General features: G+C 49.8%; 1 protein-coding gene across 7 annotated transcripts in view; it reads right to left on the bottom strand.

Annotated features, from left to right (window-relative positions):
* Positions 1–15,525, bottom strand: part of RBM33 (RNA binding motif protein 33) — a 193,186-nt gene that overhangs the window by 134,725 nt on the left and 42,936 nt on the right. For all 7 annotated transcript variants that reach the window (XR_012233418.1, XM_073581583.1, XM_073581585.1 and 4 more), the window contains exons 6-7: positions 2,216–2,335; positions 1,928–2,102 (exon numbers count right to left, since the gene is read on the bottom strand). Coding sequence is in view for 6 of the 7 variants with exons in the window: in XM_073581583.1 (XP_073437684.1) it covers positions 1,928–2,102; positions 2,216–2,335 (295 nt within the window). In the remaining variant the exon portion in view is untranslated. The remainder of the gene's footprint in view (positions 1–1,927; positions 2,103–2,215; positions 2,336–15,525) is intronic.

Raw genomic sequence — 15,525 nt, 5'->3', positions numbered from 1 at the left:
TTATGTACTCCCATATTTTCAAACGGCAAGAAGGATTTTTTTGATAACAGCCACCACTACATTTTTGGACCTTTATCCCATAGGGCCATTGCTCAAAGGAATATTTCCTCTTTAATGATGAGTGCAGTGAACACCTCCTCCCAGGTCTCTTCCACTATTTCCTAATAAGGGCCAGTAATTTTCCATTCGCCGGAAAGGTTTTTTTGTTTTTTCTGCTCAAACCCTCCGAACATAATATCTTGTAGTGAGCAATGTGCTCTCACTTATTTAATGCCCACTGTGGACCTAACTGCCCTGAATTATTGATCAGTATTTTCTCCATGGAAGCAAGGGCAACCCTATGTGAGGAAGAGGAATCTGAGGATATACATTCTCCTTCCGATTTGTCTGATCTTTCAGAATCAGATGACAACATGGTTAACTTCTTCCCCTTTTCATATCTGTCACTTTCTTGAAGGTCTAAGGACTAAATAGATTTTTTCACTTCTGAACAAATAGCTGCTCAAAGCTCCATAGCAAAATTAGGAGTTTCTTCGCATACAGTTTTATCCATTCAAGCTTGGCAGAGTATTTCTGCCATGAGCTGGGAAATTCCTCTTAGCACAGTGCACACTCTTTATGCTTGAGTCTAGCTATGCATTTCTTAGGCATCCCCTAACAAATAAGCAACAAAACAACCAGACACCAAAGTGAACTTTCACAAAGATCACTCGCCACAAAGCTGATCGTGAAGGTACCGGATTTGGAGGCAGAATAGGATCATCTGAGTAATCTCCTCTGGAAGCAGTGCTGCAGCTCTGTGACTGGACAATACTGAGCTCTGGAACGGTCCATAAGAACCCCACCGTTGCGCTGACGTTGCTGATGGACCTGCAGCTGTCTTTGCTGCTTCAACTGTTCCAAGCCATAACTGGGGATGAAGGCCGGAATCACCGCTCTTCCGGCGGTCTTAAACCGCATATAAATGTGGAACCAGCACAGACCGCACCTCCCCCCCCATTGCCCCCTCCTCCGGACCTCTCAGACAAGTGCTTCAACACTTCTGGGTCAAATGTCACTGGCAGCAGCTCACTGAGCATGCGAAAAACCCAGGACGACGTGGCTGCCTGCAGACACATAGAAATGCTGCCTCCGCTCCCATGGTATCTCCAGTTCCAGCACACCGGCTCAGAAGACGTTATACCCTCCTAGGTGACCGGGCTACACCTGGTTATGAGACTTCTTCTTTGTTCTGCACGGGACACACTGTGCAGAGGTTCTCTGTTAAGGGCAGGAAACCAATTGATTTGGAGGGTAGGTTCCACCCTTTTAATCTGTAGGTTTCCTGCCCTTGACGGACTGATCGCCTCTCTCAGGTGGTGCCGTCATGGTCATAGGAGACAAAAAAAAACCAAAACATCTAATAAAACCATGGTCCACTTGCTAAACAATTCCTCAGTGCAGCCAGATCAGAGCACTGAACTTCCTATTACCTGCTGGCATCCACAACGCCTCTTAACAATAGTAGGACCAGCAACATCATAATGTAACCTCCTAATAAGAAGGGCCAAGGATGCCAGTATCAGGAAGTTCACAAGGCTCTGGTCTGGCCACCATAGAGTGCTGACGTCACCACTTGACCAGGGTCCTGCTCATTTTGATCAACACTAATCCACATGTGTCAGTCATAAGGTCATGCAAAGATTCAGCGTGAGGATTCTTCCATCTGAATACAAATCCCCTAGTAAATGACGCAATATGATCCCATAAAACAGTAAACACTTGGACCTGACCCTATTACACATCCACACATATGTGGTACAAGGCAGCAGGTGCTCCTTTGGTCACACTCCGTAAATGTCAACTTCAGATTAGGAACAGAAAGAAACACATTACAATACCAGTAAGCTAAGAAGAATAGCGAAACTGGGCATTTGTGAAAAGTTACCTAAAGTCTCTGGAATGTTTCGCCTTTGTCTGCTGGTGTCAGAAAGACGAATTATCGTTCCTTCTTTACGTTCAGATTTGAAGCGTATGCGACCACTCTCTTCTTCATCCTCATCTTCATCATCCTCATCAAGAACTTTAGCAGGCGAGGATAGCTCTTGGGATTCAGTGAGCACCTAACAAAAAAAAAAATATCAAAAGAAATATATCAGAGAGTTTACCATCATACAGTGATATGTGAGCAAACTACAAGAAAAACCCAACCACGCAACATAAACCCATCAGATACCTCTTCAGATTCATTCAGCAGCTCTTGTGGTTCCTGATCCTCTACAGCTTGCTCGACCACATATTGCTGCTGTTCTTCACTCACTTTCTGTCTCTTGTACGATTGTGAATATTCTTCATCCTTAAAAAGACAAAGTACAACATTAAAAGGACATATCACATAGCATGCATTGTCTTCTACTCTTTGTGAACACCACAAAATACCTGGACAAAAAAAAAAAAAAAAAAAAAAAAAGGAAAATAATTTCACCCAAAACTCCAAAAATGGGATGACAAAATTCTTGGCACCCTCAACTTAACCATTTCCCGTCATGCGTCGTACTAGTACTGCTCTGCGGGAGATGCGTTCTGGCAGAACAGTAGTACTAGTACAGCGCACGAAACGCACGGCCTCACGCTGAGCGCCGGGGCGATCGGGTGCAGGTGTCAGCTGTATGGGACAGTTGACACCCCGCAGCAACACCCATAATCAGTGCTAGCACCAATTGCGGGCATTTAACCCTTCTGATGCCACTGTCAGTAGTGACAGCGGCATAGAGGAGCATCGAGCAGGGAATGGGTTTCCCTGCGCGCTACCATCAGAACAACACAATGTGATCACGTTGTCCTGATAGTCTCCATGGAGACCCTCGACTCCAAGACGGGGGTCTCCATGGGAAGGAGGCATGTGCAGGCATGCCTCCTTCCCTGCCCGTCAGATAGCTGATCTGATGCTCTGCAGTGCAGTGTGTCAGATAAGCGATCTGATGTAAATAGTAATGTCCCATTAAAAATAGTAATGTCTCATGTCCTCATGACCAAGCCTGTTTTGACCTTAATGACCTGGCCATTTTTTGCAATTCTGACCAGTGTCCCTTTATAAGGTAATAACTCAGGAACGCTTCAACGGATCCTAGCGATTGAGACTTTTTTTCGTGACATATTGGGCTTCATGTTAGTGGTAAATTTAGGTCGATAATTTTTGAGTTTATTGGTGAAAAAAACAGGATTTTTTGGGTTGCTTACCATAAAATCTGTTTCTCGGAGCCTTCATTGGGGGACACAGAGACCATGGGTGTATGCTGCTGCCACTAGGAGGCTGACACTATGCACAAAAAAGTTAGCTCCTCCTCCGCCGTATACACCCCACCGACCGGCAGGAAATTCCTCAGTTAGTGAGAAAGCAGTAGGAGAAGTAACGGAATAGATTGAAAACAGAACGAACAACTCAACTGTAACCAATCGACAAACATAAGAACAGGAGTTGTAGAACATGGGAGGGTGCTGTGTCCCCCAATGAAGGCTCCGAGAAACAGATTTTACGGTAAGCAACCCAAAAAATCCTGTTTTCTAGTTCGCCTTATTGGGGGACACAGAGACCATGGGACGTCCCAAAGCAGTCCCTGGGGTGGGAAACAAACTTCCATCAGGCCAGTGGACTCACCACCGCGGCCTGCAGAATCCTTCTACCTAGGCTGGCGTCCGCCGAAGCGTAGGTGTGAACCCTGTAGAATTTCACAAAAGTGTGAACCGAAGACCGCGCTGCAGCTTTGCAAGAAGCTCTGTGGCGCACCGCCCAGGAGGCACCCACCGCCCGGGTAGAGTGCGCTCTGATCCCTGAAGGAGCTGCACGATGCTTGACCCGGTATGCCTCCAAAATTGCCGATCTGATCCAGCGAGCAATAGTGGCCTTTGAGGCTGGGTGACCTTTCCTTGCACCGTCTGGAATGATAAACAGAGAGTCTGACTTCCGCAAGAAAGATGTCCTGGCTAGATAGACTCTCAATGCCCTGACCAGGTCCAGCTTGTTCAAGGATCGCTCCCGAGGATGAGCTGGGCTCGGGCAGAAGGATGGCAGAACAATGTCCTCATTGAGGTGAAACGAAGATACCACCTTCGGAAGTAAAGAGGGCGGAGGCCGCAGAACTACCTTGTCCTGATGAAGTACCAAAAAGGGAGAGCGGCAAGAAAGGGCCGCTAATTCTGACACACGTCCGATGGAAGTAATGGCCACCAGAAAGGCCACCTTACAAGAAAGGAGGGCAAGGGAAACATCCCTGAGAGGTTCAAAAGGAGGACCTTGCAGAACCCCAAGAACGAAATTAAGATCCCAAGGATCCACGGGCGCTCGGTACGGAGGAACCGTGTGAGCCACACCCTGAAGAATGGTTTTGACCTGGGGCCGGGAGGCCAGCGTCTTCTGAAATAAAATGGACAGTGCCGAAACTTGACCCTTCAAGGAACTGAGAGCAAGCCCCGCATCCAGCCCTGTCTGAAGAAACGCCAGAACAGAAGGAAGCGAAAAAACCATGGCCGCGATGTCATTGGCCTCACACCAGGAGAAATAGGCTTTCCAAGTACGGTAATAGATCTTGGAAGAGGAAGGCTTTCTGGCGCGGATCATGGTATGAATCACTCGGTCAGAGAATCCTGCCCGTTTCAAAACCTCGGTCTCAACAGCCACGCCGTTAAATTGAGCGACCGAGAATTGGGGTGGCAAATCGGGCCTTGCGACAGCAGATCTGCCCTGTCGGGAAGCTTCCAGGGGGCGTCCGCGAGAAGGTTGACAATGTCCGCGAACCAAGACCTTCTGGGCCAATTCGGGGCGATGAGGACGACTGGAATCCCTTCTGCCTTGATTTTCTTCAACAGCTTGGGAAGAAGAGGCAGGGGAGGGAACAGGTAGGGGAGCTCGAACTGTGACCAAGGAACGGCCAGAGCGTCGGCGCCCACTGCCAGGGGGTCCCGAGACCTGGACACGAATTGTGGTACCTTCCTTTTGAGGTGAGACGCCATGAGGTCTACGTCCGGGGTTCCCCACCGACGGCAGAGCAGATGAAACACCTCCGGATGTAGGGACCAGGGACTATTCCCCTGCCGCGAGACCCTCGCGGCTTAGAAAATCGGCGGCCCAGTTGTCCACGCCGGGAATGTGAACCGCGGAAATTGTTGGAACAAAGGTCTCTGCCCATTGAAGAATTCTGGACACTTCCGCCAGGGCTGAGACACTCCGTGTCCCCCCTTGCCGGTTGATATACGCCACCGCTGTGGCATTGTCTGTTTGAATCCTGACAGGCAGGCCCTTGAGGCGCCGTTCCCAGTGGACGAGAGCCAGAAGGATCGCTCGTATCTCTAGGACATTGATCTGTAGAGCTGATTCCTGAGTCGACCATCGACCCTGAACAGTGTGATTGCGGAACACTGCACCCCAGCCGATGAGGCTGGCGTCCTTTGTGCCAATCTGGGAAGAAAGGACCGCCCCGAGAGAATGAGGGGAGACGTCAACCACCAGTTGAGAGACCGCTTGATCCGGCATGAAAGACAAACCGGACGATCCAGAGACAGAGCCGACCTGTTCCACCTGGACAAAATGGCCTGCTGGAGGGGCCTGGCGTGAAACTGGGCAAAGGGAACTGCCTCTATTGCTGCCACCATCTTCTCCAGAATCCTCATGGCTGTCCTGAGAGATGAAAACCGTGCGATCTGTAGTGATCGGACGCCCTGCTGCAGGGAAAGAATCTTGTCTTGTGGGAGAAATACCCTTGACCGACGAGTGTCGAAAAGAAGGCCCAGAAACACAAGGAGTTGAGTAGGGATCAGACAGGACTTTTTCCGGTTGACGATCCACCCAAAACTGGACAGGGTGTCTAGAACGATCACCACACTAAGGCGGGCCTGATGAAAGGAGGGAGCCTTGATCAGAATATCGTCGAGATACGGAAAAAGAACAAGACCTCTGATCCTCAACAAGGCCATCAACGCCGCCATAATCTTCGTGAAGACCCTGGGAGCGGTGGCGAGCCCAAAAGGGAGCACGACGAACTAATGTTCGTGGTGAATCGCAAACCACTGGAACTTCGGATGTCCGGGAAATATGGGCACTTGTAGATAGGCATCTTGGATGTCTATGGAACACATGAATTCCTGCTCCTTCATGGAGGCAATCACCGAGCGAACCGACTCCATCCGGAAGTGGCGGAGGCGAACTCTCTTGTTGAGTAACTTGAGATCCAAGATGGGTCGAACCGCCCCGTCCTTTTTCGGCACCACAAACAGGTTTGAATAAAACCCTGTGAATCGTTCCGATTCGGGAACGAGCACAATCACCCCGGAGCTGAGGAGAGAGGCGATGGCCGAACCGAACCCCGGGATCAAGGCAGGATCCCGTGGCGGACGGGATGGAAGAAGCGATCCCGTGGAAGAGAAACGAACTCTATTTTGTATCCTGTCGATACAACCTCTCTGACCCAAGCGTCCTCTACTGAGGCGAACCAGACGTCGCTGAAGAAAAGAAGTCGACCTCCCAATTGGAAGGGACCCACGGAAGACCGATGATAGTAATGTGGACGTAGACCGTCCAGATCTAGATCTGGGTGGTCTTCCCTGGGAAGAGTGGGACCGCCAGGACGGAGTGGGCCTGAAGGAGACCTTCTTTCTTTCCTGACGTGCTTGTGGCCTTTGCTGGTTGGAAGGGTTTTCCGCCGCATTGAAACGGCAGAAAGACCGAAAGGGACGGAACTGACGCCTTGGAGGAGGTCTGCGAGGCTTGGATTGGGGGAGAAGAGAACTCGTACCTCCGGTAGCGTCCTTAATAATCTGGTCCAATTGGGACCCAAAGAGACGCACTCCTTGAAAAGGCAGATTAGTCAGACTTTTTAGAGGACAAGTCCGCCTGCCAGGCCTTGAGCCAAATTGTACGTCGGATTGCCACGATGTTGCTCGACGCCTGAACCGCGCAAGATGTTAGCGTCTCTAAAAGATTCTAATGACAGAATCATAGAATCCCTAGCAAAGTCTGCCTTCGAGGCGCCATCTGCGGCGGTATGTCCAGTCTTTGCTTCATCTTGGGCAGCAAAGGCTATATCCGCTTGGGCAGAGGACCTTCGGCAGGGCATTCTGGATAAGGCACAACCGGAGCATTTGGCCGATCTCGCCAATCAGATTTCCCATGCGGGGGATTATCTGCTTTCTGCTTCCTTGGATGCCGCATCTTGCGCGGTTCAGGCGTCAAGCAACATCGTGGCAATCCGACGTACAATTTGGCTCAAGGCCTGGCAGGCGGACTTGTCCTCTAAAAAGTCTGACTAATCTGCCTTTTCAAGGAGTGCGTCTCTTTGGGTCCCAATTGGACCAGATTATTAAGGACGCTACCGGAGGTACGAGTTCTCTTCTCCCCCAATCCAAGCCTCGCAGACCTCCTCCAAGGCGTCAGTTCCGTCCCTTTCGGTCTTTCCGCCGTTTCAATGCGGCGGAAAACCATTCCAACCAGCAAAGGCCACAAGCACGTCAGGAAAGAAAGAAGGTCTCCTTCAGGCCCACTCCGTCCTGGCGGTCCCACTCTTCCCAGGGAAGACCACCCAGATCTAGATCTGGACGGTCTACGTCCGCATGACTATCATCGGTCTTCCGTGGGTCCCTTCCAATTGGGAGGTCGACTTCTTTTCTTCAGCGACGTCTGGTTCGCCTCAGTAGAGGACGCTTGGGTCAGAGAGGTTGTATCGACAGGATACAAAATAGAGTTCGTTTCTCTTCCACGGGATCGCTTCTTCCATCCCGTCCGCCACGGGATCCTGCCTTGATCCCGGGGTTCGGTTCGGCCATCGCCTCTCTCCTCAGCTCCGGGGTGATTGTGCTCGTTCCCGAATCGGAACGATTCACAGGGTTTTATTCAAACCTGTTTGTGGTGCCGAAAAAGGACGGGGCGGTTCGACCCATCTTGGATCTCAAGTTACTCAACAAGAGAGTTCGCCTCCGCCACTTCCGGATGGAGTCGGTTCGCTCGGTGATTGCCTCCATGAAGGAGCAGGAATTCATGTGTTCCATAGACATCCAAGATGCCTATCTACACGTGCCCATATTTCCCGGACATCCGAAGTTCCTGTGGTTTGCGATTCACCACGAACATTATCAGTTCGTCGCGCTCCCTTTTGGGCTCGCCACCGCTCCCAGGGTCTTCACGAAGATTATGGCGGCGTTGATGGCCTTGTTGAGGATCAGAGGTCTTGTTCTTTTTCCGTATCTCGACGATATTCTGATCAAGGCTCCCTCCTTTCATCAGGCCCGCCTAAGTGTGGCGATCGTTCTAGACACCCTGTCCAGTTTTGGGTGGATCGTCAACCGGAAAAAGTCCTGTCTGATCCCTACTCAACGCCTTGTGTTTCTGGGCCTTCTTTTCGACACTCGTCGGTCAAGGGTATTTCTCCCACAAGACAAGATTCTTTCCCTGCAGCAGGGCGTCCGATCACTACAGATCGCACGGTTTTCATCTCTCAGGACAGCCATGAGGATTCTGGGGAAGATGGTGGCAGCAATAGAGGCAGTTCCCTTTGCCCAGTTTCACGCCAGGCCCCTCCAGCAGGCCATTTTGTCCAGGTGGAACAGGTCGGCTCTGTCTCTGGATCGTCCGGTTCGTCTTTCATGCCGGATCAAGCGGTCTCTCAACTGGTGGTTGACGTCTCCCCTCATTCTCTCGGGGCGGTCCTTTCTTCCCAGATTGGCACAAAGGACGCCAGCCTCATCGGCTGGGGTGCAGTGTTCCGCAATCACACTGTTCAGGGTCGATGGTCGACTCAGGAATCAGCTCTGCAGATCAATGTCCTAGAGATACGAACGATCCTTCTGGCTCTCGTCCACTGGGAACGGCGCCTCAAGGGCCTGCCTGTCAGGATTCAAACAGACAATGCCACAGCGGTGGCGTATATCAACCAACAAGGGGGGACACGGAGTGTCTCAGCCCTGGCGGAAGTGTCCAGAATTCTTCAATGGGCAGAGACCTTTGTTCCAACAATTTCCGCGGTTCACATTCCCGGCGTGGACAACTGGGCCGCCGATTTTCTAAGCCGCGAGGGTCTCGCGGCAGGGGAATGGTCCCTACATCCGGAGGTGTTTCATCTGCTCTGCCGTCGGTGGGGAACACCGGACGTAGACCTCATGGCGTCTCACCTCAAAAGGAAGGTACCACAATTCGTGTCCAGGTCTCGGGACCCCTGGCAGTGGGCGCCGACGCTCTGGCCGTTCCTTGGTCACAGTTCGAGCTCCCCTACCTGTTCCCTCCCCTGCCTCTTCTTCCCAAGCTGTTGAAGAAAATCAAGGCAGAAGGGATTCCAGTCGTCCTCATCGCCCCGAATTGGCCCAGAAGGTCTTGGTTCGCGGACATTGTCAACCTTCTCGCGGACGCCCCCTGGAAGCTTCCCGACAGGGCAGATCTGCTGTCGCAAGGTCCGATTTGCCACCCCAATTCTCGGTCGCTCAATTTAACGGCGTGGCTGTTGAGACCGAGGTTTTGAAACGGGCAGGATTCGCTGACCGAGTGATTCATACCATGATCCGCGCCAGAAAGCCATCCTCTTCCAAGATCTATTACCGTACTTGGAAAGCCTATTTCTCCTGGTGTGAGGCCAATGACATCGCGGCCATGGTTTTTTCGCTTCCTTCTGTTCTGGCGTTTCTTCAGACAGGGCTGGATGCGGGGCTTGCTCTCAGTTCCTTGAAGGGTCAAGTTTCGGCACTGTCCATTTTATTTCAGAAGACGCTGGCCTCCCGGCCCCAGGTCAAAACCTTTCTTCAGGGTGTGGCTCACACGGTTCCTCCGTACCGAGCGCCCGTGGATCCTTGGGATCTTAATTTTGTTCTTGGGGTTCTGCAAGGTCCTCCTTTTGAACCTCTCAGGGATGTTTCCCTTGCCCTCCTTTCTTGGAAGGTGGCCTTTCTGGTGGCCATTACTTCCATCCGACGTGTGTCAGAATTAGCGGCCCTTTCTTGCCGCTCTCCCTTTTTGGTACTTCATCAGGACAAGGTAGTTCTGCGGCCTCCGCCCTCTTTACTTCCGAAGGTGGTATCTTCGTTTCACCTCAATGAGGACATTGTTCTGCCATCCTTCTGCCCGAGCCCAGCTCATCCTCGGGAGCGATCCTTGAACAAGCTGGACCTGGTCAGGGCATTGAGAGTCTATCTAGCCAGGACATCTTCCTTGCGGAAGTCAGACTCTCTGTTTATCATTCCAGACGGTGCAAGGAAAGGTCACCCAGCCTCAAAGGCCACTATTGCTCGCTGGATCAGATCGGCAATTTTGGAGGCATACCGGGTCAAGCATCGTGCAGCTCCTTCAGGGATCAGAGCGCAGTCTACCCGGGCGGTGGGTGCCTCCTGGGCGGTGCGCCACAGAGCTTCCGCGCTGCAGCTTTGCAAAGCTGCAACGTGGTCTTCGGTTCACACTTTTGTGAAATTCTACAGGGTCCACACCTACGCTTCGGCGGACGCCAGCCTAGGTAGAAGGATTCTGCAGGCCGCGGTGGTGAGTCCACTGGCCTGATGGAAGTTTGTTTCCCACCCCAGGGACTGCTTTGGGACATCCCATGGTCTCTGTGTCCCCCAATAAGGCGAACGAGAAAACAGGATTTTTTGGGTTGCTTACCGTAAAATCTGTTTCTCGGAGCCTTCATTGGGGGACACAGCACCCTCCCATGTTCTACAACTCCTGTTCTTATGTTTGTCGATTGGTTACAGTTGAGTTGTTCGTTCTGTTTTCAATCTATTCCGTTACTTCTCCTACTGCTTTCTCACTAACTGAGGAATTTCCTGCCGGTCGGTGGGGTGTATACGGCGGAGGAGGAGCTAACCTTTTTTGTGCATAGTGTCAGCCTCCTAGTGGCAGCAGCATACACCCATGGTCTCTGTGTCCCCCAATGAAGGCTCCGAGAAACAGATTTTACGGTAAGCAACCCAAAAAATCCTGTTTTCCCACATGTCTACATCAGCACAATTTTGGAAACACAATTTTATTTTTGTTAGGAAGTTATAAGGGTTAAAAGTTGACCAGTGATTTCTCATTTTTACAATAAAATTTACAAAACCATTTTCTTTCAGGGACCACCTCACATTTGAAGTCACTTTGATGGGTCTATATGGCAGAAAATACTCAAAATTGACACCATTCTAAAAAATGAATCCCTCAAGGTGCTCAAAACTACATTCAAGAAGATTATTAACCCTTCAGGTGCTTCACAGGGACTAAAGCAACGTGGAAGGAAAAAAATGGACATTCTAATTTTTCCAACAAAAATTTTCTTTTATCATGAATTTTTTTCATTTTCACATGGGCAACAGGATAAAATGGATCTTGAATTTTGTTGGGCAATTTCTCCTGAGTACACCGATACCTCATATGTGGTCATAAACCACTGTTTTGGCGCATGGAAGGGAAGGAGCACCATTTGACTTTTTGAATGGAAAATATGCTGTAATATTTAGCTGTTGCCATGTCGCGTTTGGAGAGTCCCTGTGTGCCTAAACACTGGAGCTTCCCCACAAGTGACCCCATTTTGGAAACTAGACCCCCCAAGGAACTTATATAGATACATAGTGATCACTTTGAACCCCCAGGTGCTTCACAAATTGATCCGTTAAAAAAAAAAAAAAAAAAGTACTTTTTTTCCACAAAAATTTTCTTTTAGCCTCAGTTTTTTCATTTTCACATGGGCAACAGGATAAAATGGATCCTAAAATTTGTGGGGCAATTTCTCCTGAGTACACCGATACCTCGTATGTCGTCATAAACCACTGTTTGGGCGCAAGGCAGGGTCCGGAAGGGAAGGAGCGCCGTTTGACTTTTTGAATGGAAAATTAGCTCCAATCGTTATCGGACACCATGTCGCATTTGGAGAGCCCCTGTGTGCCTGAACAGTGAAAACTCCCCACAAGTGACACCATTTTGGAAACTAGACCCTTTAAGGAACTTATCTAGATGTGTAGTGAGAACTTTGAACCTCCAAGTGCTTCACAAAAGTTTATAACGCAGAGCAGTGAAAATAAAAAAAAATCATTTTTTTTCCCTCAAAAATGATTTTTTAGCATGCTATTTTTTATTATCACATGGCTAACATGAGAAATTGGACCACAAAAGTTGTTGTCCAGATTGTCCTGAGTACGCTGGTACCCCATATGTGGGGGGGAACCACTGTTTGGGCGCATGGCAGGGCTCAGAAGGGAAGGAGTGCCATTTGACTTTTTGAAAGGAAAATTAGCTCCAATCGTAAGCGGACACCATGTCTTGTTTGGAGAGCCCCTGTGTGCCTAAACATTGGAGCTCCCCCACAAATGACCCCATTTGGGAAACTAGACCCCCTAAGAAACTTATCTAGATGAATAGTGAGCACTTTAAACCCCCAGGTGCTTCACAGAAGTTTATAAAGCAGAGCCGTGAAAATAAAAGATTTTTTTTTTCCCTCAAAAAATTATTTTTTAGTCCGCAATTTATTATTTCCACAAGGGTAACAGGATAAGGCCGGTTTCACATTAGCGCATTTTCAGCGCGCGCACGGCCGGGGGTAGCTCCGCCCCCGATCCGGCTCTCTGCCCGGCGTGCCCGCCCCTTCCTTGTAGCGCCGCCTCCTAGCGGACAGCGGCGCCTGCGATCGGCGCACCCTATCTTTAGCATAGGGTGCGCCGATCGTGCGCAGGCCGTGCGCTAGTTGCGCTTTGACCTGCGCTGCGCACTTTTGACGGTGCGCCGTGTGCGCCAAAATCAAACTTTTCGGATTTTGGCGCGCACGGCGCACCGTCAAAAGTGCGCAGCGCAGGTCAAAGCGCAACTAGCGCACGGCCTGCGTACGATCGGCGCACCCTATGCTAAAGATAGGGTGCGCCGATCGCAGGCGCCGCTGTCCGCTAGGAGGCGGCGCTACAAGGAAGGGGCGGGCACGCCGGGCAGAGAGCCGGATCGGGGGCGGAGCTACCCCCGGCCGTGCGCGCGCTGAAAATGCGCTAATGTGAAACCGGCCTAAATTGGACCCCTAAAGTTGTTGTCCAGTTTGTCCTGAGTACGCTGGTACCTCATATGTGGGGGAGGACCACTGTTTGGGCACACGTCGGGGCTCGGAAGGGAAGTAGTGACATTTTGAAATGCTGACTTTGATGGAAAGGTCTGTAAGAGTCATGTTGCTTTTGTAGAGCCCCTGATGTGACTCAACTGTGGAAACCCTCCAAGGAACTTATCTAGATGTATGGTGAGCACTTTGAACCCCTAAGTGCTTCACAGAAGTTTAATACGCAAAGCTGTTAAAATAAAAATCATTTTTTTCTTCAAAAAATGATTTTTTTTAGCTCGCAATTTTTTATTTTCACAAAGGTAAGAGGAGAAATTGGACCCCAAAAGTTGTTGTCCAATTTGTCCGGAGTACGCTGATACCCCATATGTTGGGGTAAACCACTGTTTGGGCACACATCGGGGCTTGGAAGGGAGGGAGCACTGTTTGACTTTTTGAACGTAAAATTGGCTGGAATCAATGGTGGCACCATGTCGTGTTTGGAGACCCCCTGATGTGCCTAAACAGTGGAAACCCCTCAATTCTAACCCCAACACACCCCTAACCACAACCCCAACTCCAACACACCCCTAACCCTAAACCCAACCCTAACTATAACCCTAACCACAAGCCTAACCCTAATCTTAACCCTAATTCCAACCCTAATCCTAATTGTAACCCTAATTCCACCCTAACCCTAACTCCAACGCTAACCCTAATTCCACCCTAACCCTTATTCCAACCCTAACCCTAATTCCAACCCTAGCCATAATGGAAAAATAAAAATATTTTCTTTATTTTATTATATGTGCCTACCTATGGGGGTGATAGAGGGGGGTTTTATTTACTTTTCATTTCATTTTGATCACTGTGAGAGTGATCAAAATGAATTAATCGAATCTGTGGCCGGCAGATTCGGGCGGGTGCACTGCGCATGCGCCCGCCATTTTCCAAGATGGCGGCGCCAATGATCCGGAACCGCGGGACACCGGAAGCGACAGCGGCACTCGGTAGGCACCAGGGGGTGGGAGGGGGGGTGATTGGACTGCGGGGGAGCGGAGGGAGGCGGGGGGGAGCTGATGACAGCGGCGGCACATCGCCGCTGTTATTCAGTGGCGGGGGCCGATCACCCCGGCCAGCCGATGTGTGTGTGTGTGTGTGTGTGTGTGTGTGTGTGTGTGTGGTCACATTACTGTCTCTAGCCATGTCCCATGCTACTGCAGCACCGGCCATGGCTGGATTGTAATATTTCATCAATTTTCATTGATGAACTATTACTATCGCTCTGATTGGCTTTTAAAAGTGAAACAGCCAATCAGAGTGATCGTAGCCACATGGGGGCGAAGCCACGCCCCCTGTGGTGAAGAACAAAGCCCCCTGTATCTGCAGGTCGGGTGACCTTTTAGTGACCCCGGTCACCCGACCCGCAGGGGGGCTTTAAAGTCACGATGCCACATAGGCGTCACTGGTCAGATTGGCACAGGTTTTCATGACGCCTATGTGGCGTCATTGGTCGTGAAGGGGTTAAAAAAAATTTTAAAAAAAATTACAAAGTGTAAAGATATTTTTTTGAAAATCTCTAAATAGAAAAAAAATTATTTGTCCAATAAATGAAATTATGTAAATAAAAAAAACAAATAGAAGTACACATATTTGGTATCGCCGCATCTGTAATGACCTCGCTCTGTAAAACTGTCGCACTAATTAACCCCTTCAGTGAACACCGTAAAAAAAAAAAAAGAAAGAAAAAAACGAGGCAAAAAACAATGCTTCATCATACCGCCGAACAAAAAGTGCAATAATACATGATCAAAAAGACGGATGTAAATAAAAATGGTACCGCTGAAAACGTCATCTTGTCCCGCAAAAAACAGACCTCCCAAGACTCTGTGGGCCAAAATATGAAAAAATTATAGCTCTCAAAATTTGGTGATGCAAAAACTTTTATCAATAAAGAGTCTTTTAGTGTGCGACAGCTGCCAAACATAAAAACATCTATAATGCCTCTTTCACACGTCCTGATATTTCCGGTACTGGAGAGGTCAGTGGAACAAGTGTGGCAACCGTGTGCTGCATCAGTACCACATGGATTGGCGCCAAGTAAGAAGTGTTACAGTAAGCGCTGTTCCCCGACGCCGGGTGCTGAACACGGCTCTCATCATTTTCCCCTGCTCTGCCGGCGATCGGTGCGAGCAGGGGAGAATGATGAGAGTTATATTTAAGTGATGAAAGAGACAGCAGGCGGCGGCTGATGAGGCTATTACTCTCATCAGCCTACCCCTGCTGCTAACAACAGTGACAGCAAGAGGCTGATGGGGGTATTCATCAGCCGCCGCCTGCTTTATCAATAAATAAATGAAAAAACAAAGCGTGGGTCCCCCTGTATTTTCTATAACCTGCCAGGCAAAACTCACAGCCAGGGGCTGCATTCCTCAGCTGTCATCTTCAGCAAGGTTGGCTATCAAGAATAGAGGGTCCCCACGCTGTTCTTTTAAAATTTAAATAATTTTAAAAAACGGCATGGGGTCCC

Source organism: Dendrobates tinctorius, unplaced genomic scaffold (genome assembly GCF_039654945.1).
Source record: "Dendrobates tinctorius isolate UK_male_01 unplaced genomic scaffold, ASM3965494v1 ptg000070l, whole genome shotgun sequence".
NCBI lineage: Eukaryota > Metazoa > Chordata > Amphibia > Anura > Dendrobatidae > Dendrobates > Dendrobates tinctorius.
Note: the sequence above shows the minus strand (reverse complement) of the source record. Positions and strands in the feature narration are given on the sequence as shown.